Source organism: Artibeus jamaicensis, unplaced genomic scaffold (assembly GCF_021234435.1).
Source record: "Artibeus jamaicensis isolate MK-2021 breed Jamaican fruit bat unplaced genomic scaffold, CSHL_Jam_final scaffold_1689, whole genome shotgun sequence".
Classification (NCBI taxonomy): domain Eukaryota; kingdom Metazoa; phylum Chordata; class Mammalia; order Chiroptera; family Phyllostomidae; genus Artibeus; species Artibeus jamaicensis.
In genome coordinates, this window is record NW_026522029.1 from 1,132,025 (window position 1) to 1,157,545 (window position 25,521).

The following is a 25,521-nucleotide window of genomic DNA, read 5'->3' on the forward strand; positions in this document are numbered from 1 at the left end:
AGAGGAGTATTAAAAATATTTGCCTGAGGTAGAGGAAAGCCATTCAGAATATGAAGAACAAAACATTCATCTGAACTTCACAGAAAGTATCATGAGAGCCTTTCGTTCCCTCCTTAATTTAAAATGCATTTTAAAAACCTGCAAAACCGTAATAAAAAAAAGGAAAAGGAAAAGAAAGTGTCATGAGTGTCAGTGATTAGAACTGATCAGATATTTGGCTGTCCTTTTCAACCAGAAGATGGATTTGAACCAGATTACCACATCCATGCTTCGGTTTTGAAGAGAGGGGGTGGGGGAGCCAATTATTTGTCTCTTTGTTCAAAGGCCTTTTTTGTATTGTGGATCCTGAAAAGCTGGTAGAGAAGCCAGCCTTTCACATCCATTAAGGTTAACCCTGAAACTGTTGAATTTGATCTCTTCCATTTGCCATCTGGATACAGTAGAGAAAAAGCTATTCTGCATTGGGTTGCTGGACACCATCCAGAAAATAATATGTCAGGGGCATCAAAGGCTTGAGGCACTTGGTCCAGTCTGTCTAATGATCACAGGCAGGGTCTGCTCTCCAGTTTTGCAGTGTGTGTGTGTGTATGTGTGTGTGTGTCCATATCCCAGTAAAATAGATCATAAGGATTACTGCCAACTTGTCAAAGCTAGGATTCTTCCATCATAGACTTCAAAAAAAAAGGAAGGACCAGGTTTTAATTGGGCAAGGCTTGCTCCCCAAAACTGAGGAAGCTCCATCTCATTCCAATCTTTCCCCTTTCTTAAGGAGAGCACTTAATGCGAGGAAGATTTTAATTCCTAGATGGTTTCATCCCACACCCAAATGCCAACTTTCAAGTCTGCTTAAACTTGACCGCATTTAGAATTGTGTTCCTTACCCTGTGTATGAGTGGGCCCAGTGTCTGGCCAGCTATTGGCCAGGCTGGCAGCTGCCCAGGAATCTGACAACCACATCTCATTATTCACACCAACTGGAGCCAATTGTGGCTGGATTTTTTTTCTTTCTTTTCATTCTGTTATTTTAAAATGTGAATAGGAAGCAAAAGCAAGCAATGGCATGTTGTTTGCTCTCCTCTGGGATCGGGGAGGAGCCTTGCATAATAAGACCTGTGATACCAGGGAGCATATGGCTGCGTTTTAAGGTAGCTGGAGGCCATCTAACTCTAAGCTCCGACAAAGCAGGCTTCGGTGGGGGTCTTTGCAGGATGTACTTAGGGATGAATTTATAGCTTTTGCAGTGGCTAAAGTCATAGGGCCATTGCCATTTTATCCCTTGCACAGGGATGGGATGGCAGGAAAAGCTGCCAAAGCCCAACCATGAATATTGTTTTTCCTTGTGGACAGGAATGAGCCCCAGGCTACTCCCTAAATACCGGGGAGACACCCAGATCTCCCACACTGACCCCGGAAGCTGGAGGAGCCCCTGCTGGGCCCTGGCCAGTGCACTGCAGGGAGTGTTGTGGACAGCGGAACTCTGGCTTTCTACTTTGTCCAGTTCAGCCTGTGTTACTAGTCTGCTCCACACTGTTACTGGCCATACTCCCATCTTGTCACTCAGGGACTTCACTCTGAAAATCTTCCCCCTCTTCTCTTACCTCTTCAGATATCCTGGTATTGGGAAAATCAAGTGGTATTTGCCCTGGCCACGCAGCTCAGTAGGTCAGAGCATCGTCCTGACGCACTGAAGTTGTTGGTTCGGTACCTAGCTGGGAGACACATAGGGGACAACCAATGGGCACACAGATGAGTGGAACAGCACATTGATGTTTCTCTCTCTCTCTGTACAAAAATCAATAAACAAGGAAAAAACCAAGTAGTTCTCCTAGATTAAGAAAAGCAAAATCTCCTCCCAATTCAGGTAAAGCAATGTTTACGGCTTTCAGCAGAAGTCTCCCTGCTAAGCTTTGTGCACATACAGCAGGTCCTCTGATAATGTCGTTTTGTTCAACATCGTTTCGTTAGGACGTTGACGAGGTTCCCTAGGAGCTGCACTCTTCCGTCAGTTATGGTAGCACTGGCTCCATTGCAGGTCGTTTCACTTAAAGTCGCAGGACCTGCTGACAGTGAGTAAGGACTTACTGTCGCGCAGCTTCCAGCCTGTCCCTTTCCCTGTCGATGATCTATTTTTAAAAACTAAATTTATTGTGATGACACTGGTCCATAGCGTTGTATAATGCTCAGATGTACAGAATTACAGTTCAACATCTGTCTGCTCTATTGGGAGCTCCCGGCCGGAAGTCCGATTTCCTCAGGATGTCATAGTCTGACCCCCTTTGCCCTCTCCTGCCCCCGGTGTGGTGTGGAGCAACCACCACACTGTTTCCGTTTCTGAGTTTGTTTAGTTCATTAGTTACCTTTTGTCTTCCATGCCACATACAAGTGAGACTATACAGTTTTTGTTCTTTTCCATCTGACTTATTTCACTTAGCATAACACTCTCAAGACCCATCATGTCACCAAGGGCAACAGTTCATCTTTGTGATGGCTGAGTAGTATTCCATTCTGTGTGTGTGTGTGTGTGTGAGTGTGTATGTGTATCACGTCTTTTTTATCCAGTCATCCATCCATGCCCATTTAAGCTGTTTCCTCGTCTTGGCCATTATAAATAATGCTTCAGTGAACATAGGGGCACCTGTATCTTTACAAATACGTGTTTTCATTTATTTCCTACAGTGTTAACCTGCTCTGAGATCCCCTCCCTCGTTTAAAAAAAAGAAAAAGGAAAGATTGTGATATCAGGTCATTATTAGAGCCAGAATTCCTGGCTCTGCTACCTCCTCTCCAAGTGACTTGACCGTCTTTGTCTTAGTCACCTCGTCCGCACACCGGGACTGGTGCCTGTGCTGTAGGTTTGTGGGGACAGGTAAGGGATGCAAAGAAGAGCCTGACGGAGCCAAGTGCTGAGTGTGTGTTTACTGCCGTGGTTGTTGTCATTATTCCATACACTTTAGAATAAACAAGTCTGGTTATTTTTTCTACCTCAACCAAGTGGTCAGCACTTTAAGCCCTCTATTACTTACTGAGGATGAGAAGATTTGGGTTCTACTAGGAGAATTTCAGGGATTAGCAAGCAGGAGGGAGCGGAGCAAGGGAAATCCTTAAGATCAAGTGATGGCTTTGCTCGCTTTGAAGTTGCAGCGGGAGCACCGTGTGTTGGAAGGAGCTGAGGCCCCAGGCCCTGCTGGCAGATGTGCTCCTACGGCACCGGCCTTCGGTTTTCACCCCCTGTGTCTCACCAGTTTCTAGAACAGTGCCTCTCAGCACAGTGACTCCTCTTCTTCCGTCTGGTTCCTCACAAACTGCTAAGATTTTTTTTTAATTATCTTTTATTTTTTGTCTTTTAACAAAAAATTTTAAAACTGCCATTATCTGTCTGGAGCCCTTTTTAAAGGTTTTTAGGAATCTGCCCTGGCTAGTGTGGCTCAGTCGTTTGGGTGTTAGCCTGCCGTCTAAAAGGTCACCGGTTCGATTCCCAGGCAGGGCAAAGGCCTGGGCCCCAGGCCAGGTCCCTGGTTGGGGGTGTGCGAGAGGCAACCGATTGATGTTTCTCACATGTCAATGTTTCTCTCCCTCTCTTCTTGACTCTCTAAAATAAATAAATAAAATCGTTAAAAAGTGTTTAGGAATCCCCTCTGTGTGAGTTTTGGTGGGAGGCAGGACCCCTTCTGCCACAGTGGAAGCCAAGGAGGGCTTCCTCATGTCTCTGCCCTCAGCCGGAATGAGCAAGGCCAGGCTCCTGACCTGAGCTCCGGGGATAGGACGAGCCTTACTGACCCGCCTGCCCCGTCTGCTTCCCCAGCCTCGTCTGGCTCATCGCCCCTCGCTCACTGCACACCAGGAACTCCAGTCTCCCCTCGGTGTAAAGAGATAAAGATGGAGGATGGAGGAAAGGAAAAGAAACCTTCCTGGCAAAATAGTCTGAAGAACACAAGAAAACATAGAACGAGTAGCACTGTGGGAAAGGGTCAATCTTAGGAGGGGTTGTTCTTTTTAAAACGAAAGACAAGAAAAGGTGGTTATCCTCATGGAAATATATGGAGGTACAGAGTAGAGAAGATACTTCAGACCAAACTCAGTAAAGCAAGAACGGTGCCTCCTCGTTGGCATGTTTCAGTAACTCGGAGGTAGTTCAGGCCTTTCTATTTAAAACTGGATGACCCCCACGGTGTGTTAGAGACACAGGAATCCCGTATCCACTGTGGAAACTGAACATCGAGATTCCAGATGTGATAGCAGGGGCCTGGAGTTCCGTGAAAGACTTTGAAGAGAAAGGAGGACAGGGACTGACATGCTTGAAAAACAAAGGAAAAAGAACTGATTTTTCTCTGGGAATGAAAAGGAAGCTGGTGATGAAACTCAGTCATTCAGCAATTCTGTCCGGAGCACCTGTGGTTTGCAGCGATGTTGCTTTAAGATAGGCTACTGACATGTGACTGTTCACCAGGTGAATTTCTTTATTTTCCTTCAGGAAGTATAGCGTGGTCTTGTTTTGACTTTAAATCAGTGACCTAATATTCCAAACTGATTATTTCCTAACAAAGGGAAGTTAAAATGATTCTGGTGCTAAAACACACATTTCTTCCTAACTCACCAGTAAACATTGGGATTTGCTGTCTCCTCATTGCTACCAGGGACACCAGTAGGACCAGACCATTTTTCTCTCCGGTGCTTTCAGTGTTTAGGGACCAGTGCAGTGGAAGCCCCAGCCTTGAACCATGGCAGCAGCAGTGAGGAGAGAAGGAGGAACTAGATTTCAAAATATTTTGTTTTAGAAGGTTACTTGTGGTGTTGAAGTCATTCATTACCTAACATCTGATGTCGATTGCAAGATTCTTCATTTATTGTTATTAAAGATTCAGATTTAAGAAACATACATAGTTCCACTAGGTATTCCCATAAATCCCATTTTTTAACTCAACTCAGAACACCCCGATCCTGCAGTGTTCTGCTGTGTTTCGGCCCCTGCTGGGTGCCCTTGGTGCCTGGTGGGGTGCACACAGTGCTTGTGCTCCAGAAAAGAGGAAATGACACTGGTTTGTGGGTTAGACCCTCTCCCCAAGGGCAGAGCTGAATGTACACTCTGAGCTCCCTGTGGATTTGTGAATGCCTCTTCCACAGCGAATTATTAAAATAAAATGCCGGGAAATTATCTCATAAAATTCACTCTGAACCTTAATGTAAGATTGCTTGCAACTTTTTAAGGGGTTTGTAAAAATCGTTTTTCTGACATTTTATTACAGAAGTAATTTATTACATTGGGACAGATTCAACTAAAACTCCAGTACATTACACATTGAGAATGGTGTCCTGAGAGCTGTAGATACAGATGACTAAAAAATGGCTGGCACTGCCACAGGGAGTCTGGGAAGGGGCAACGGGAAGACGGCCTGCTACTCACGGGAACGGCCGCCCCGTGTTCTCCTCTCTCCCAGGGCTACTGCGTGCCACGCACCTGAAGACCAGCCTTCCAGCGCCTGCATTCTCCAAACCACATACAGTTAGTGTTTATTTCTACTTCATTCATACATGTACATTGAACTTCTACCCTGTTGATATTAGGAATTTAAAAAAATGACTCTTACCCTTGAGGATTTCTCTTGTCGCAGAGGGTAATAGACTTACTCGTAGGGAAAGTAAATTACAGAACAGCCAAGTGCTGTCAGGGAGGGAGAGCAAAGAACTGCAGGTGCTTGTAGGAGGAAGTAACTCACCTTGCCTCGGATGGTGGAGAAGACCCCAAAAATGTGGCAACATCCGAACCAGCTCGTATGAGATAAATTGAAATTAGTCAAGTGGAGAAAGGCAACTGGGCAGAGAGAACCAAACGCACAAAGGTTGGAGCTAAGAACGAGTATGGCTTCTTCAGGGAACTCAGAGAGGCATACAGTTAATTCGTGGAGAAGAGAGGCGGAAGAAAAAGGCTGCAGCGGTGGACTTGGGCCTTTATTGACTTGGCCGTGCTGGTGGGTAGCAACCTGCAAAAAAGGTAAAATTGAACCTCCACCTTAGCAACATGAGGAAACTTGTAAAATACATAAGTCATCTGCAAGGGCATTGGGCTATTTTCTGCAACAGTGGTTTTAAAAATTCTCAAGATGGAAAACACAGAAAACCGCTTTAGTATAACCGAACTACGGCATCCACAGCATCATCTACTACATTTCCACAGCATCATCTTACCGAGGTGGAGGGCGGGAGGGGGTGGGGGCGCCTACGCAGCAGCCCGGTTGCACTCAGGACACACATGCCTCTTCCTCACTGCCTGGTGGTTCGGACGCAGCAAGCATTGTGGTCACTTCCTCAGTGGTGATTATTTGGTAGGGACATCAAAAACAAAAGCCAGTGTTGTTTTTCACAAAAATGGCGAGAGCTTGCCGATTTTGACAAGCAGTCATGTCACTTGTGGTACCGAGTATTTTGTGGTTAATAATTATTCGGTGTACAGTGGTTTGTCATCTAAGGTAGATGAAACGAAATGTGCTTTCAAACCATCTGATTAAACTGTTGAAAAGGAGAGCAATATTCTATTATTTATTTTAATTATCTTATGAGTTATTTTACCTAGTAATTATTTTGTCTACTAAGAACACTAGTTATTGACCTGCTGAAATTTATTCATAAAGGAGAATTATATACAACATAAAAATTTCCAGTTGGAGAGGGGAGGCAAGTCTCAAAAACTCAGAAGTAAACTGCATTTGAAGTCACAGTTTGAGTGTAGTGAAGCTGTTAAAAAATGATCATTTTTCACTCAAAGCATATTTACCAAAATAGACTATACCGAGACAAAATATATAATACATAAAACTAAAATCAAAGTTACAACCTTATTGGAAAATAGCATTAACTACAAAGGGGACATGCTAAGTACTCACTGGTAAATAAAGGCAGTTTTTTGGACTTACTGGGAATCAAACTAAAATATAAAAGAGAATCATTACTTTTTGGTTTATGCAGTCACAACTGTTTTAGTACAAAAATGCACAAATCCCAGATGAAACAACTGGAATTGAGGGACTGAAACTATGATGCTGTATTACCGTCCTAATGGGGTGAGTACTTCCTCGGCTTGAACAATACACAGTGAGGCACCTTCACAGAAAACGTGTCATCAGTTTGTATGGACAATCAGGGAAGGCAAAGCTCTCGTGATTAAGGAAATATTCTTGAATTTTAGTAGGTACAGTGAGACAACCGACTAAGGAGCATTTTTACACACACACACACATACGTGTACGCACCGAGCGAGTGCAAGTGAGAACCATCATGGTGCCGGTTAAAAAGGGGAGAGAACTGAATGTGACGGTGAAGTTTTACAGTTAGAGCTAAGTCAGTACTCGACTGTGTGAAATTCTAAGGTTTACCAGTAAGTGTGAGCAATTGGAAACTCTGAAGCGCCCCCATTTTGATACTTCTCTGACAGCACCGTCCCTGCACCTGTGTGCGGGCTCCCAGTTCTTCCGAACCCGTGTAAGAGGCCCAGACCCCTTCCCTGCAGGAAGCGAGGTAGCATCGGAAGCATGCACTGGACTAACTGGTCCGGAACGTCACAGGCTGGCACTGAGCGCTTCCAGAGACCATCTGGATAACCTTCCTTCCAATCTAAAGAGGGATGTGCATTAATGGTCAGCTGATGTTGGTTTCCAAGTTTATTTATTTATTTCCAAGTTTATTTATTTATTTCCAAGTTTATTTATTTATTTCCAAGTTTATTTATTTCCTACAAAACAGCATAATCATTCTTTCTAAGGAGCTGCAAAAAATATCGTAGACATTACTGTAGCCAGTTAGTATATAAATATTTTTTTCACCTTTTGGGCTTTCCATTCTAGATCCTAACGCTGACTCTTGTGGTTTTAGTTGGGTATGATATTGACTCCAGTGCTACGATGATTGACAAAAAATAGCATGTTATAAAGTGTTAAGTGTAAAACATTTACCCCAAATTTCTCCTAGGGCTTCTCTCTTCCTTAATTAAGGTTCATTTATGGAGACACTTGCCCCAACCACGTCTAAGGAATCTGCATGTGTGTGGTGTTAGATTACGGAGGATTTTGTGGACTAACTGAGGAGCTTGGACTTGACTCCATAGGAAAGGAGCAACCAGTGGAGATTCATTATTTTACAAAGATAGTTGGTGGTGTGGAGACACAAATGTCAGGTCGACGCCATTGAAACAGCACAGGTGAGATGGTCGGGGCTTAGACCACACTGATGGAGATGGGAGAGTGAAATTGTGTTGGGTAACATCCCTGGGGATTTAGCAGCTGATTAGATGATGCTGATAAAAACAGCTAATGTTTTTTTCCAGCCTTATTGAGATACAATTGACATGTGACATTGAGTGAGTAAGAGGTGTCCACGTGACGATTTGACAGGTGTGTATTGTGTGGGACAGTAACCAGATAAGGTTAGTCAATGCACCCACCACCTGACATCCATACAGTTTCCTGTGTGTGTTGTGAGTACGTCTAAGATCAGTCATAGCTAATACTTCCTGAGCGCTTTCTATGTGCTAAGCACTTTTTATGTAGCAATTTATTTAATTCTTGAAAGAATCCTGTGAAGTAGTACTGTTAAAATTTTTATTTCAGATGAAGGAAACGAGGTACAAATACTTGGCAAAGAAGGCATATCCAGTAATTGGAGGATCTTAACCCACAGAATCTATAGGGGGGAAGGAATTGGAAATGACTGACGGTTGGGAGACTGAGTCCATGGCTGTGTCGTTCACCAGCGTGAGGACACAGAGCAGCAGGCTTGCGGGCCGTTGAGTGGCCGGGTATGAATCAGCAGGTTGAGTTTTGACATAACATTGAGTCTGATTTGCTGCTGGTGAGACATCCAAATGGACATGTTCATTAGATAGCTAATAGTAAGTACTGGAAATAATACTTGCGTTAAAATTCATCTTTTCTCAAAAAGAAAATACTGTTTTAATGGATATAGTATGCAGCTGCAGTAAAACGTGAAAGATCGGTGATACTGTCTCCCCGCTGCGAATGGCAAGGGCACTGTTAATCGGGAAGCCTTCGGGCTGGTGTATTCTCAGGCCCTCTGCACATTAAGGTAGGTAAGTAACTGTCTCACCTTGAACTGTGTGACATTTTTCAGTCAAGTGGATAGAGAAGGCGACTTTATTCATTATGATTTGTACCACCCTATCACAAGTGAATTTCGTTACCAGCTCGGCTCCCACCCTCACCCTTTGCTCCGCGCATTCCTCCAGATACACCCCTGCCTGGCCCGAACCCTGGGGCACTCCGGTTCAAACCCTGCCGTTTATGGGAACCGCTTTTGTGGAAATCGTTAAAGAAAGACAGGCCTGTGAATTCTCTGGCCAAGGCACTGCCTGTTTTCTGTGTCATTTCAGTCTCATTAATCAGCGTTGCAGCGAGGTAGACACCGCGCTGTGTGTTGTACTGTCCCCAGCACAGCAGCGCCTGCGTCTCTGCCCCGAGGCCGTGGCATTGGGGAAAAAGAGAGAGGGAAGCCATCAATCTTCCCAGCTGCACATGTCAGCAGTGACTCCTCCCCCCTTCCTGTTGGCTGTCTCTCTCACCACCTGTGTTTAGAATTAGCACGGAAGCTGCTGCCCAGATGAATAAGAACCACTGTCCCTGTCACCTGCCCTGATGCCGACCACCACTTCTAATCGAAAACAAGCCAGTTATCTTTGTTGTGAGCAGTGCAAGAGAGAGAACCAGCCGTCCCCTTAGAAGTTCATTGTAATGTAAAATTGAAGCAGATTTTGGGCCGTACCTTCTAGAAGGTAGCATCATGTAGTGGATCAGAGGGATAAAAGTAAATAATTTCTTGAATGCTTTGCTAGTCTCTCCTGGTCTTCCTCTGCTATAGTGTAGGCAGCGGAACTTGATCTGTGTAGGTTCGGACTCCACTATTTCCTAGCTGTGTATGACTCACCAAACCCCTCTGTGCCTCAGTTTCTGTATCTGTGAAGATAGTGTTACCTACCTCACAGGGCTTTTTGTGAGGATTAAATGAGGTAGTGCATTCATAGCTCTTGCTATAGTACATTGCACACAGTAAGCACTCAATAAATGACAGCTATTATTACTGTTAACTTCTTGTTCAAATAATAAAACTGAGGTTTGGATAAGGTGCTAGGAGAGATAGATGGAATTTGAACCGAGCCCCGTCTGATCCGCAGAACTCATGTCCTCTCTATGCCATTATATTTGTTCCATTATAGTTCCACCTCACAAATAACTTCATATGTGAGCTTGATGAATCTGTTAACTTTATTTATGCTTTTATTACTGTTATGTAATATAGTGACTGATATTCCTATAGTATGAGATTTATAATTTCATGTCAATTAATATAACCAGCCATATGCAGAAAAAGTAGGCATATTTTTAAAATTTGCCTACAGAAAATGTTTATGTCCTTCCAAAAAGTTAAATAATACAGAATTGTCAAAAAGGAAGTTATCACTCCCATTCCTTGGGGTAACCGCTAAGTTAAATGTGTGTTCTCCTTCCTTGTCAGCATCATCTGTTTAAAACATTTATGTAGAATCACTGTGGGCTAAGCATCGTCCCTGAGCCTGGAGGGGGTGCGGTTATCCCGTGTTACCGACAGGGAGGCTGTCTGACTTGCAGGACACACAGGCAGCCTGCAGAGCTGGTACTGGACTCTGCGCTCTGGTCCAGAGTTGGGCCTCTTCGCCTCCTCTTGTGCTCTCAGTGCTTACATTCTTCCTGTCTGTCCTGAGGTATTCCATCATGTAAAAATGAGACAGCAATTTATTTCATACTTCCCCTACTGATGGACATCTAATTGCTTGCAGTTCTTTTGTTACTAAGTAATCATATAAGGATATTTCGCCAGAAGTTCATACATGTTTGTAGGGGTATCTCTGAAGGGCAGGTTTCTGTTTGCTGAATGGTTATGTCAAAGTATACAAACACTTAAAGTTTTGACCTTCACAAATAGTCAGATAACTTATGGATTGTTTACTGCATGCCAGGCACCAAGCACTGTACACTAATAATCTCATCCTAATCCCCCAGGTACATGAGGTAGGTATGTTACTATTCGCAGGTTGTAGCTGCTCAAGGCCACCTGAGTAATAGGGCCGGGGCTTCAGCCCAGGCCACCTGGAGCTACAGCCTGCTTCTTAATAATGGTTGGTAACCAAACAAGTTATCCTTATTCTTTTTACTCCTTGCCTTTGCCATTTTCTAACTCATCTAAAGCTGAGTTCATCTGAGTTGACAGAGGGTCTGAACTGACGCGAATGTTGAAATAACCTTGGGGATTGTATCCGTCTGCAGGTCGGATGCTGAGGAGGGGAGCCGGGGGGGGGGGGGGGGACTGGGAAATGAGGCATTCAGATATTCCCTCCCTCTGAACTGTCTTCATGCCATGAGAATAACGTTAGAATTGTTTTTTCTCTGTTTGTAGGGTGAGTACCTGGTAAGAAATTCTCTCTCAGAGGGTCAGAGAACTCTAGAGATGGCCCTGGAGTCACTTCATATGTTATGTCCAAGAATTTCTGGCATCTCAGCTTCACTTAGTCAAGACCTGCCGGTGTGAGCCCAGGTTTGTGGTGGAGGGACTGAGCCAGTCAGGGGACCCACCTACAGCTGCTCGAGTGTTGGATCTGGACTCTCTGAGTGGGATCAGAGCGAGTTTGAGACTTTGCCAGGGAGGGAAATGGGTAGAAAAAAAGCATTTTTTTTGCAGAGATAAGTTTGTTTTTCATTCATGGCCATTCTGATATCAAAAACTTCGTAGTGGGATTATTTTCTTGGTGAAGTTCGAAAAACACAGGCTCCCTGAATCCTTGTGCCGTGAGGACGCAGGGAACTGGACATTGCCAAGTGAGTCTACCTGACCGTGGCGGGTGGTATGCTTACCTGTCGCAGGTGCTTTTCTCACTGACGGAGGGGCATACGCACAGGTTCAAAATCTGCTGGCCGTCATGATGCCGAACGTGGTCCCAGAGCTGCCTGAAGCGGAAGAGGCCTCTGACCGCGCATTAATAAATAGCTGGTCAGGGATTTTGTTACCTGGACCTGTAAATTATAAGCAAGTGAACTTTTCCCATTTTTACAGTCTCTTTATTTTATTTGTGTGTGTGTTTCCTAGCAGATTGGCAGCTTTGGAGAATAATTGTGGGGTAGTTGGCTCAGAACAGTGGTTTTTCAGTCTTGGCTGCACATTGGAATCACCTGGAGAGCCTTTAAAACTCCCGATGCTCACGCCAAATCCCAAACCGGTTACATCAGAATCTCTGAGCCTGGGGCCCAGGCATCAGTGTTTTTTAAAGCTCCCAGCTGATGGCCGTGCAGCCAAGACTGAGAACTGCTGGCTCCGAAGATGTCTTCCCTTGCTCGTTGTAGTGTTTTCACCCAGGCCTCGTTTTACGTCGTTGACATGGATTTTAAGAAGAGATAGTGGTGCCCCAAGCCCCTCTCTAACGGGAGCCTGCGTCAGAACAAGCTGGAAGGCTTGTCACAGCACGGTTTGCCTAGGTCATCTCGTCTCTTTTTCTGGGTGACGCTCACCCTGGCAGTTTCTGGGCCGGCAGATTTGCATGAGGACCCAGGAACTTGGCGTTTCTAACAAGCTCCTGTTCTGGTGCTGTTGCTGTCACCGGGAACACCTGAAAAAGCCCGGCTCTGGGGCCTTCCTTCCACCTTCTGCTCCTCCAATGTGGCCAGGACAACTGCCCGCAGGGAGTCCCCACAACAGTGTTAGGAAAGCTAATGGATGCTTCCGGAACTTTGCCATTTACCCCACCTTTCAGTGATCATACAATCTAAATTTTGAAGTTTATTCCACATGCAAATACAACCTTGTCTTCGCATCAGATCACTGCCCTATGCCCTTTCTCCCTCACAATCAGAGCCACCACCCGGAGGGTCACTGGCGTCCCACACAGAACTTGGAGTTCACCTTCCCACAGAAACAGTTTTAATAGCAGTATTCAGTTACAGCTGAAATGGGCTAGTAAAACCGTGCTTCACGGGTACTGCGGGCTCAGTGACGCTTCCATGGGCTGCCTTCCAGGAGCTTAACTATCATTTAAAAAATGGACTCTGTGAGTTTCAGAAAACCGATTTTCAAACAAGCTCTTATAGAACATAACTCATTAAAGAGCTGCCTGTAACTAGAGCACTCGGTCCATCTTGTTTACCGTTATTTTGCCCGTTACATTTGGAGCCAAAGTAGGGGGAAAGATTTCTCATTCACCCCGCTCACATTTATGGGGTGCTCCCCATGTGCCCAGCCCTGCCGTGTCCTGAGGACATAAAGATGAAGGAGTCTGCCCCTGCCCTAGAGGAGCTGGTGTTGGAGGTGGGAAAAATATTTACTAAGCAAATAAAGAAATATTTACCAAGTTACCGATGCGAGCCGTGCAATAATGAGGAGCTGGTGAAGGAGGGGTCTGTTCTGCCTGGGGGAGGGAGAGCGAGCTCCCTCCTGCTCCGCGCCAGCTCACCGCCACCTCTGGGCCTGTGGCCTTCCGGTAAACGTCCCTGTGACGCACTTTCTGCTTCTGAAAAGTGTGTGCCTGGAGGGGAGGTGTTGGTGGGAGGAGGGCTCTTCAGGGCCAGGCCGACCGTGAGGTCGTCAGGCGATCCCAAACCGGACTCAGCCCGCGTAAAGGAAGGAGGTAGCACTGGTGAGGGCTGGCGTCCAGATCTGACCCACCTCCCGATGTCTTGTGCGTGTAGGGGGTTTCACCTCGCTGCGTCCTTCCCTGGAAAGTGAGGCCGGTCATTCCTATCTGCATCAAACAGGTGAGGGCCGAGCAGTGCGGGCAGCGTCTCTGCTGGTGGGCGTTGCCCACAGGCAGGAAGAGGCCCGTGCAGAAGCCTCTCGTCTGTGGTGGGAGGGCAGCGCAGGGCCCACGGGGAGAAAGACGCCCAGCCCTTCATATTTGGAATCGGCTTCAGTAAGTCTCGAGGAAACCTTTAAAAATCAAGTATATTCCTTTAAACTCATTCACTAGTCTAACAGCATGCTCTAAATGCTTATCATCTATATCTCTAAGGAAATCTCATTCTTTTAAAAACAAAATAATTTTCCCCCTTTAAAAAATAATGTTTCCTTCAGTTTTCATTGTTGGCCTACATATTGTTTCTTGTGTGGGGGCCGTAAAGACCTGCTTTCTCTTATACTGAATTAATGTGTACAGTATTGATTCCCAGGTCTGACCATCTGGTTTCATTTCGAAGCAGAAACAAACCCATTTTTCTTGGTGCTGAGTCAGCACTTTCTCTCCAAACCCGGGGTGGGGGGCTCTGTTCTTTCTGGGAGAAAGAGCTGACTGTGGCAGAACAAGGCTGAGTGGCGGCCAAAGCACGTTTCAAGGAAGCAGCACCTGGGTCCGAAGTGCTGTTTTCCTGTGCTGGGTCTCTTCTGCTTCAGCTCCTGATTCACTAGTTGGTAGTAGAGACATTATAAAGAGAATATCGAAGGCGGATTTGAGGCAGCTAGGACTCAAATCATTGGGTGACATAGGTGATAACATTGCGAGGCACCAGCAGCGAGCTACGGAGTATGTTAAGCTGTGTATTTTATTTGCACACAGTAAGAAGCCTAAATAGACTCACAGGAAGAGATTTTCATCCAGGTTGGTTGACAGCATTGTGGATGGCTTTTCTTAAGTCACAGTCTGATAACACGCCATTGGTGGAACCAGTCAGTCGCAGTGGTTGTTCAGCCAAGGTTTCACTTTACCTCTGATTGGAGTTGCAACAGGTGTGACGAGTGGACAATCGACTTGGCAGCTGGGTGCAAGCACCTGATGCAATAAGAGTCTTGAAACCTCTTGTTTTGGGTTCCCACCCCCATGCAAAACTTGAGTGTTTTAAAGGGAGTAGGCAGCCTCCTTCTAATGTATTTTATTCACTTGGGATTAAAGACAGAAGCCTATTTAGAGCATCACAAAAATGATCTTTTTCACAAAAATCTCAAGCTACATAATTAGCAGCTTGAGGGGTTTTTTTAGTTGCTTTGGGTGCAATAAGTTAAATTAAGATTATGAATTTTGCATATGCTTGGTACCTTAAGACAGGGAGAGTTGCAGCTACATCTGCCAGATTGATAAGTTCTCCCTTATGACTCGAACACCTGCCTGTTACATAACGAGTCAATGAACGTGCTGATTCGAAGCGGCATGATTTGTTAAGGAAATACACCTGAAATAAAAATGAAGCCCTGTTTGTAAAAACGCTCCTTTTTTAATCCTCCCGGCACCTGATGGGATCGTTGGCTGATGCTCCGGGCTTCCCGGGACTGCGTGGAGGCCTGTGGGCGAGTCTTGAAGCTGTTTTCTTTGTGGTTTGCCTTTCGTCCACTGGGAAGCCCATGCTCTTTTCATTTTCATTTTTTTCCAGCTCTCGCGCTTTTGAACACAGGACCCCCATCCTCCCACCACCCGAACTGCACATTCCAGCCCCGTGATCTCATGGTACCAGGCGTGTCTCCCCTGCCATGCCGCCAGGCCGCCTGCTGACTCTCGCAGGGGGAACTGCCGGGAACATAAACTCACCGCAGAAAAGCAGGATGCTCTCTGTCTATTTTTCGGAGCAGGAATTCACTTCTCATTTAGAGGCTGTATTTTTTTAATGGCTCCTTGAACACTGAAGAAAACATTGCTTATTGCTCTTATTTCTCGATAACATCATCCCCTCTGGGTGGACGTGGAGAATCACAGGACGTGCAGAGCGGACAGATGTATTAGGTCATGCTGAGTCCATTCCCACCGGCCACGGCTCTTTTTTTCCCAGAGTCTGTCCTCCAGTGCTTTTCCCTTCCAGTTTTCTCAAGAATTAGTTTCTGCATTTCTCCTGGGGAGCAGTTCTTCAGTTTAACCAATTTATGTGGGAATATGAATATTCTTTTTTTTTGGATTGATATTACTACTCTTCCTAACTATTTACATTAACATAAACAGTCCCTCTTCATCCCAGGTCAAGTATTTCTGGATGGTATTTTTTTCCCTTCCATTTATTAAGTTCAGAGCTTGTTTTTCTGCTTTGCTTTCTCCCTTCATCAATCAATCCCTAAAGCCCATTAATCATTTTTACCTCACTGAAAGCCCGTTTGCTTATTTCCTGATGAGGACCCCGGGGCTGGTTAAGGTCTCAAGGTACTGGAGGAAGCCTCAGTGATGCGTATTTATTCTAGGCTAACCCCTCTCCCTCCCTCTCTCCCTTCCTCATTCTCCCCAAAATCTCAGTTCTCAACCACAAACTATTTTGAAAACAATGTTTCTAAAGTATGATGAGGGAGATAGTCATTCACAGGCCTCTTCTGTGTATGCACATGTGTGGCTGTAAGTGGTAAGATAATATTTGTTCTGAGTCACTTCAAAGATATTTTTCACATCCTCGGAGTCACGCATCTTGTGGGTCTCCCGAGTGCCTAGATCAAGTGTGGTTCTGGGCCACGGGCTTCGGTGTAGCATTCCAGTTTAGGGCTGTCATCTCAGGGCCAGAGAGGAAGATGAGCAGATACAGGGAAAATAGATTGTACTTATAGGATCAGGAATTCTTAGGGAAGGGAAAGGCAAAATTTAAGTAGTCTCGGCATTCATGTATCTAAAGGAGATTAGCTCTAAGGAGTTGGTGTTAGGTATAAAGGTAAGGACTTTTTAATGTTGTTTTTTTTTTAATTTCAGCTTTATTGAGGCGTAAGTGACAAATAGAGCTGTAAATATTGAAAGTAAGCATTGTGGTCATTCGATACACATTGTGAAAAGATTCCCCCGTCTAGCTGATTAACACACCCATCATCTCGCATATTTATGGGTGTGTGTGTGTGGGGGGGCATTTAACTTCTCTAAACAAATTCCAGTCACACAACACAGTGTTATCAGCTGTAGTCACTGAGTTTCATATTAGATACTCACATGTTATATGATCTCCTGGGTTGGAGAACCCAATGTTATTTGGTTCTCCTCAAAGTAATCTATAGGCTCAATCTTGATTTAAAAAAAAAAATCAACATTTCTTCTCCTGGAACTTGACAAAGTGATTCTAAAACATATTGGGATGCATCAAGGGCCAGTGCTGGGTGGGCAGGCTTCCCCCACCAGGCCCCAGGGTTCGCTAAGAAACACTTGTGGTTCGGGTGCAGTGACAGGCACGTGGACCGGTGGGGCCAGCCGGGAAAAGCAGGTGCAGACCCAAACACACGGAGACACTGACTGAGGACAGAGGTGGCCTTCCACAGCAGCGGGGAAAGAGACTGCACCAAGTGGTGCTGGAACAATGAGGTATCTACATAGGAAAAACAGAAAAGAAATTGGATGCCTAGTTCACACCATATGCCAAAAACTCCAAATGGATACTGGTTTAAGTGTGAAAGATAAAACGTTAAAGCCTACCTACATGCACATACATGTGCTTTATATAAAGTATATATGGGGGGGAAATAGGTTTACAGTTGTTTGTGGAAATAATACAATAGTTAATTAAATAATAATTCAAGAATAAACTGTGTTTTGCATGCTCAGAACTGTAAACTTACGTTTGCCCACCTCTGTATGTGTGCACACATGTATCTTCATGACCACAAGGTACTGAAAGATTTTTTTCTATGCCATAAAAATCTGTAGTCAGAATTATGTATTTGGTAAAAGAAAGAACACCTCCTCATCAAAAGATAACATAAAGAAGACAGGCACACAATGAGAGTATACTGAACAGGTGTAATTGATAAAATATTAGTATCCAGAATATATAAAAGTTCTTAAATCAATAAAAAGACAATCCAGTCTAAGAGTAGGCAAAATCCCTTGAAAAGGCTGGCCACAGAGGAGGAAGTGAAAGTAGCCAATAGCAGTAGAGTCCTCACTCTTTAGTAATCAAAGAAATGCAATTAAACCATAATGAGATTCTACCTCGTATCCACCCAGATTAGTTAAAAATAAAAGTGCTGGCAAAGCGTTGTGGAGGATGTGGAATTAACAGTAGAGACTGCAGGGTGTTCCGCAGCTGGGAATAGTGTAGCGCACTGTGGTACAGTCCAAGGTACACATGCACACTTGTGGCCCAGAGCTTCCACTTGTAGGTGTGTACGCTAGAGAAACTTGGCACATGGTACACAATGATACCTGCGTTTGGAATGGTCTGTTTTTCCCTGTAACTTTTTTTTTTTTTGCACATTTTCAAACCTGCAGAAGAGTTGCAAAATTAATGCAGTGAATGCAACAAAGTGTTACTAGATGGTGCCTGTGCAAAACATGGTAGCTAGTGGGAGGCTCCTCTGGGGCTCCAAGGCCAGTGGTACCAGCCTGAACCCCCATTCCAGCACTTACTTGCGTGGTCCATGGGCAACCTGTTAATATCTGTGAGCCTCAGCTTTCTCATCTGCAAATTGGAGGTGATACAGTGCCTACCATCCTGGGAATTACAAGGATTAAATACGTTATGTAAAGCACTGAGCACAAATGCCTGCAAGGTCTTGGTAGTCCCATGAATGATGGCTGCCAGGATGATGGTGCATTTTATTTCCTCACATTCTTTTAGTCACAGCACATTTACTGATAAACATTCACTTTTGGTTTATCACTGTAGAGTGTAAAATCATTCAGGGGAAAAATTGGATATTTTCACCCTGTTTTATAATTGTTCTTTTTATTTACTATTTTACCTTCAATATTAGAAAGTGTAAGCCAGTTTAAAAACTTACAAAACTCCTTGTGAAGAAATAAAAAAAACCAAGTGTGATTTATCAAAAGTAAAAGGAAACTGAAGCTTGAAAATTTTCAGGAACTTTATCGAGAAGTAATATTAGAAATATAGTGGAGGTTTCTAAATTTCTAGCCCAAGATCCCATGCACTTAATTACATTAATTATATAAGTAGCTATACTACACTTAGGTTATTATATAATATTGCAGATAATTATATCAGCAATTATATTTAAAGAAAACTCATTAAGTAAGCAGTAGCCTTTATTTCTAACCTGTGGCCTTCATTGCCTTAACTCAAAAAAAAAAAAATGAAATCATGTGAAAACCCTTGAGGTCCCTTTAATCTCCAGAGAAATGCGATTCTCTGTCCGAAGTCTTTCGCACTGACCCCCAGACCCACGGTTGTCTTTTCCTCCAGGGAACTCCGGCCAGCACTCCACTATTTGTCTTTCCAAACTGATCAAGGTCATGTCGCCACGCTGTTCTGTTACTCGTCTTTTCCAGAACACGCCCTCTATCTCCAATTGGATTGCATTCCTTGAGGATGCAGACCTTTTGTGGTGTGTCTTTGTATGTATAAGTTTTTGAGTGCACGAGACCACACATTTTGAATATCATTTTCTGTCCCTAATAGCACTTAACACCATGCTTTGCACAGAGTAGACAGACAGCAAATGCCTAAGAATGATGAGTGTCAGATTGCAGTTTAAAAACACGGACTAGCGTTGTGGCTGCGCTGATGTGGACATAGGGTTCGTGGGCTCTGCCGCAGAAGCAAATGTGTTTGTTCTCCTCTGTTCCAGAAAGATGCTGTCAGGCGAGTGTTCTCAGGCATTCAGCCTACAGGGATCCCTCACCTCGGCAATTACCTGGGGGCCATCGAGAGCTGGGTGAGCCTACAGGATGAGCCCGGCTCCGTGCTGTACAGCATCGTTGACCTGCACTCCATCACGGTCCCCCAAGACCCAGCCGTGCTGCGGCAGAGCGTCCGGGACATGACGGCCGCGCTCCTTGCCTGCGGCATAAACCCGGAGAAGAGCACCCTTTTCCAGCAGTCTCAGGTCAGCTGTGCACATTAGAACCGAGGAGACTTTTATGTTCAGACTATTTGAGGAAAATTTTGAATGGTTTACCTAGCTCCCAAAAAAAATTGTTCAAGGGTGATTTCATCAAATGTGATTTTCATTTTAATGTTTTCCTTGTAGTCATATCATGAAGTATCATTATAATGCAGTAATAGTCTTCAGTTTTCCCCCCACTATACATGGTAAGTTTATAGTGCTTCATATACCAGAAGTTGTGTCTCACTAGTGCTCACGACCCTGGAGTTGATTTCCTCTGCTGGGTTGCATTCCAACTGATGACCTCATACTGTTGCCTAATCTCCCGGGGATCGAGGATGGAATTTAGTGACCAGTGCTTTTATGTGACTCCAATGTCGCTTCATTGGGTATTGCATTTGGAAGGCCTATTGGATAAGTCCCATTGTTCATTCTTTGTATAATAGCTATTGAGAAGATTTGAGAGAACTAGCTGGGAAATTGGAAGGCAGTGTCCAGTGACTTGAGTGCAAGCCAAGAAAGGTTTGAGAACAAAGCCAAGATATTTGACTCAGACTTTCACTCGGGGTGAAGCAGTTTGCTCTTGGGCAGGTAGCCTGGACAAGAGACAGGCCCAGGAGAGACTCCATAGCAAAAAAAGGTGAACGTGTTAATAGGATCGTGCCCTCATTGCATTCTGCTTTAGCCTTGTGACAAAGCCCCAGCCAAGGAATGGTATGTTACATGTGTTCACATATGTACACATGTGGCATGTGTTGCACACGTGTATATCTCCTTCCTTGGTCCTAAACTTCTGACAGTTACTATTTTTATGTATGTTTTATCACCCACAGAAGTTAATGTAATGATTCACACAGAGCAACCATTTAAAAAATATATAATAAATGGAGAGCATCTTCGCAAAATAAATTGGTTATCAACAAGTTAAACTTGTTACCAGCTTGGAGATAATTTGATAGAAGAATACAATCTAAATACTAAAATGACCATAAAGGTAATTTACTTCCATTTCCTTCCTTACAGTTGGTCAGGAAGCCTTTACTCACACACGACTTTTCAATCCCAGACAGGTCTAATTGTTATAAACTCCTTGCTTATACTGAGCAGGCACCTGCCTCTCTATATAATTTCCGTCCATTGAGTTAACTTTCTCAAAAGTACGTGATAAGTCAACTCTGTGTTCCACATGACTGCTCTTCAAATGCTTGGAGACATTCCTGTTGCACCTTCCTTACCCCACAGGTTTTACCTTCTTCACACCAGGTGTCCCCAGATCTCTCACCCTCTTCATTGTCTGACCTTGAAGAACTCCCTCCTTCTCTCCAAAAGGAATGTGCCTCTGGTATTTTATGAAACAGTGTTTATTCAAACCGTTCACATCCAGCTCTGACATTGCTGTGCTGATCATCCTTAGAACCTCTTTTTCAGTCACTAGTATGCGTTTCCCAAAGTACATCTTCTTCAGCCCATTTGAGCTATTTTTAATACAAGTTTTCTTTTGATCCTTATGTGATACTCTTTCTAAAAAAATGTATTCCTAGTACTTATTTCCTAGTACTTATATTCATACTTCTTGCGGATGAAAATGTCTGATCTCCACCAAGTAACCACTGGCCAGTTTGCTTTTTTAAGTGACCTTTAAAATTTACCACTTTTTGTCCTGACCGGGTGGCTCAGTTGATTGAAGTGTTGTCCCATGAACCAAAAGGTTGCAGGTTTGATCCCCGGTCAGGGCACATACCCAAGTTGCGGGTTTGATCCCCACTCAGGGTGCGCATGAGAGGCAGCTGATGGATTTCCTCTCACATTGATGTTTCTGTCTGTCTGTCTCTCTCTTCCTCTCTCTACAAACATACCATTGGGTGAGGATTAAAAAAGAAAATGGAATGCTTATTTACAACACATCCAATACTTGCACACTGAGCTCATACCCCCAGGAATGATGACCATATTATGACTTTTTTCTCTGCAAGGGGTTTTTGGCAGTGACCTCCATAAACATTTAATTAACTGAGGTATCTTCTTCCACGCCGTACTTAGCTGTTCAAAATAGCAATTGAGAGTAACCCACAAAATGGAGACTCTGTAAGAATTCCCTTGGACATGAGGAATAATAAAACTCACCTTTGGTTTTTTTATGGTTCACAGCGAGCTCATCGGATCCCAAAGTGGCTGTTGGTCCAGGTCAGAGAGTCGGGGTGACGGGGGGCTGAGACTTGAGTGGCCTGCATGCAACTCTAAACTCCGCCAGGGTTCCACTCCCATCCCTGCCTCCGGCTCCCTTGGGAGAGTTTCGATAGTTTGCCATTAAAAGTTGAGGGAGGTCCTCATCTGCCCACACTCTGCAATATATCCCACAAACACAGAACGAAAGCCTTCTGAGGTGCGTTTCTGACCTCCTGACATGCTCGGTGTGGGCCACCCACTTATTTAATAGGGGCAGCCAACCTTACCACACTTCAGTGGATGGGCTGCATATTTTATCAGGTTTTCTTTCCTTTCTTAAATAGGCAATCATGAAAATTATAAATATGTACAACTTATAAATGTGCATATCTGTATATGTGTGTAAATGTATGTATATGAGCAGGGAGAATACTACGCCACGTTCGCATCACTTCCTAACACTGTGATCTGTCTCATCGGTGTTTTCTTTGTTGGAGTGTCGTTGAAAAGCAGACTCCACGCCTCCTGGCGTTGCATTCCCTGCGTAGCTCAGTGCGCCTCCCTATAAACTAAGGAGATTTTCTTACATAACCATAATACTGTCATTATGCCTAACAAAGGTGATAATTCCACTTATCATCTAATACCCAGGTCATATTCAAATTATGCCGATTCTCCTGGCACGGCTTTTATAGTTGGCTTTTTAACGACAGTCCAGTCAAGGCCCGTGCATGACATTCCATGATGGATCCTAAGTCTTTTTTGACTTGTCGACTAAGTCTTCTTTTCTGTAAAGTCAATTTTTTTAAAATTTAACTTTGATTTTTATACTCCCATTTTTTTATGCCTTTGATATGTTGAGCAGGGTTTTTTTTTTTATTTGCTATAAAATTACCTCTTTTGAACATGAAATAAACCTTAATTTTTTGTCGCTTCCTTTTTGCACCAATCTGGGTTGGCTGAAATTTAGTGGCCGTGAATCACTACCCCACATAGTCCCTCATCACCATTTTAATAGTGTCAACAGAAGCTGTGTTTGCCTAGTGCCCACAGCACTCAGATGGAATGGCTACAAGTCATGAGGAGGAGGAGAGGTTCTTCCTCACACGTCATCCTGAAGCTGTGAAGGCAGGTATTGGCTTTCGCTTCTTGGAACCCTTCTCATGGAGAAGTGTAACCAAATAAGTGGGTCTCCTTCTAGCAGCTATAATTTAAACACTCAGCTTCCTATTTGCAGTGTTCTAGTAGGTGAGAGAATCATCACCGTGTCCATATTTGATGGCTTGTGATACAAAAATCAACTATTAACAACTGTTTTTTATTAACCCATGGATTCTCCACTAGATGGGGATTGAAAAGAAAATACTTTTAGCATTTTTAGATTGAGAAAAAAACATTGGAAGTCATTCATTAGATAGCTAACCTTTTTAAATGTGTAAGATTTACAAAGCCTTTTTAAGTATGTGACCTCTTTTGTAAGCCTCAAGATTGTATGTAAATTAGGCATTACTGTTCTTTCACAGAGGGATACCTGAAGGTGTGAAAGGATTAAATAAATTACAAAATCCACTTAAATCCATCTCTGAGAGGTGTCTGGTACTTAGTAAAATGCTTCACAAATAGATCTTAATTAGCTACCTGAGGTCATACAGTTGTAGGTGGCACATCCGGTACAGTTTTTTCTCTCCAAGGTACCACTTCTGGAGGAGACACTCCTGGGAGAGAACTTTATTCTGGCCCCACCTCGCCTTTGCCTCAGGAGCCAGTGGCGGAGGGGCAGTGCCGAGCCAGAGCTGACCTCGAGGCCATCATTATTTCTTGCCTGGACGACTAAATCACACATTTACTCCTGCATCCATCTCAGAAACTGGTAGCTCATTTCCTACACTGTCGCCTTGGTCATATTTCCATTAAAATGCTTCGGCCCCTCTCTTCCACCCTTGGGGTGACCATCTAAACTTGGCTTCTGGATAAGCCCTTAGGATTCGGTCCCTGAGGATTCCAGGCCAGTGTTCCTTCCACTGCATCGCTCTCTCTCGCCAGGTTAGTTTGTGTTCCTTCGGACGATCCGATTAGCTTTCACTGGTAGCTCCTCAAAGCAGAAATGGGAGTCCTTTTTTTTCTGGCTTTATTTTTAGAAAGTTTGATAGCTCAGTTCTTCTAAAACAGATCACTCAAAGATCGGTCGTTTATATTTTAACAAGGTTTTTGTTAGTTCCTTTATGTTAGGAATTCCGTTGTGCATTTAATTGATCATTAAATGTGTCATGGAGAAAACAGTGATTTAGAAAACAATTACTCTTAAACTGTTGGGAGCCACTGCAAGTTAGAATTAATTATACCTGCATCCCCTCCCCATAATTATTTACAAGTAAAATTAAGAATATTTGAAATTGTAAATTAGAGAATTTTTTTTATCTTATAGAATAGGCTCTTTTCATGGATATTCACTGTGTTAAGCAAAGCACTTGCAGCTGAATGTAAAGGCTGGTTTCCCAGGTGCCATTGTTGCCCTTCAGAGTGAGTTCCAGTAACATCTGAAGTGGAGAAAAGAATTTAGCTATGTTATAATGCTGATTTGACCAATAATTTTCATCTCCAATCCTTTGCATTCTTTCTCAGCAGTCTGACTGGAACAATTTAGGCTTATTGAAGATTTTTCTCATTATTTTCTTTTTCTTTCTCTCCCACTGGCCTCTAGTCATGGTGCTTCCCCTAAAATATGTTTGCCATATGTGGAGAATTCTACAGAGCGTCTCCTGTGAAAGGTGTGTGTGTGTGTGTGTGTGTGTGTGTAAGTGTGTAAGGGGGAAAGAGAGACCAACCATCTATGTGTGTTTGGCAGAGGTTTTCATCCCAATGCCAAAGTCAATGGTCTTTTATTTGCAGCAGGCTTGAGTGCAGATCCGATCTGATTCCCACAGCTGTCTCCGAGGTGTGCACCTCCACATCTTTAGCTGTTACTTTCCTTCCAATGAATCACCCTGCAGATGGGAGATAAAAGCTGGGGTTTGTAGTTGGGGGCATGGCTTTCTGCCAAGGCTAGGAGCAAAGGACAGTTTCGACCACAGACGTCATGTAACGGAGGGTCCACACAGTCCAGGGAAGAGCCGGGGGAAGGGAATGGAATCTGCCGCTCTCGAATGTGGTCTCATTCGCTAATTAGAGTCATGTTTTCTTTCCCAGGAAATGAAAATCAATAATAATAAAGGAGAGGGAGCTGTGGGGGAATGGGTTTTACAATGAAGGCCCACAAAACTGACTCCATGAGTCTTGGCTCGCTGAATACGAACAACAGTTGTGCCTGACCCCTTGCCCCTTGTCTCGGAGGTGGAACACCATGACCGAATCACTTGGACAGAGAATCACTCGTGTTTTCACGGATCCTAGTAATATTGGAAGCATATTCGAATACAGACTTATATTTGTTGACCTGTCAAAGTTGTTAGGCTGCCAACAGCAGGTGTACATTCAACTCAGAATCGAAAGGAAGCAAACATCCAGTAGACGGGCGGACTTTCGGGATCTATTTGTAAAACTGGCATCACCTCCCAAGTTTCTAGGGAGAGACAAAGGATCTAAACGGCCCCAGGCACAAATAAGGAGTTA

The 25,521-nt window shown here is 44.0% G+C and overlaps 1 protein-coding gene across 8 annotated transcripts in view; it reads left to right on the top strand.

Moving 5' to 3' along the window:
- The window catches only part of WARS2 (tryptophanyl tRNA synthetase 2, mitochondrial), a 78,203-nt gene that overhangs the window by 18,404 nt on the left and 34,278 nt on the right, over positions 1–25,521 (top strand). For 7 of the 8 annotated variants that reach the window (XR_008389857.1, XR_008389858.1, XM_053655995.1 and 4 more), the window contains one exon: positions 19,489–19,746. Coding sequence is in view for 6 of the 8 variants with exons in the window: in XM_053655995.1 (XP_053511970.1) it covers positions 19,489–19,746 (258 nt within the window). In the remaining 2 variants the exon portion in view is untranslated. Of the gene's footprint in view, positions 1–13,911; positions 13,934–19,488; positions 19,747–25,521 lie in introns of those variants that run through there. The other variant, XM_037135087.2, reaches the window with a different exon arrangement.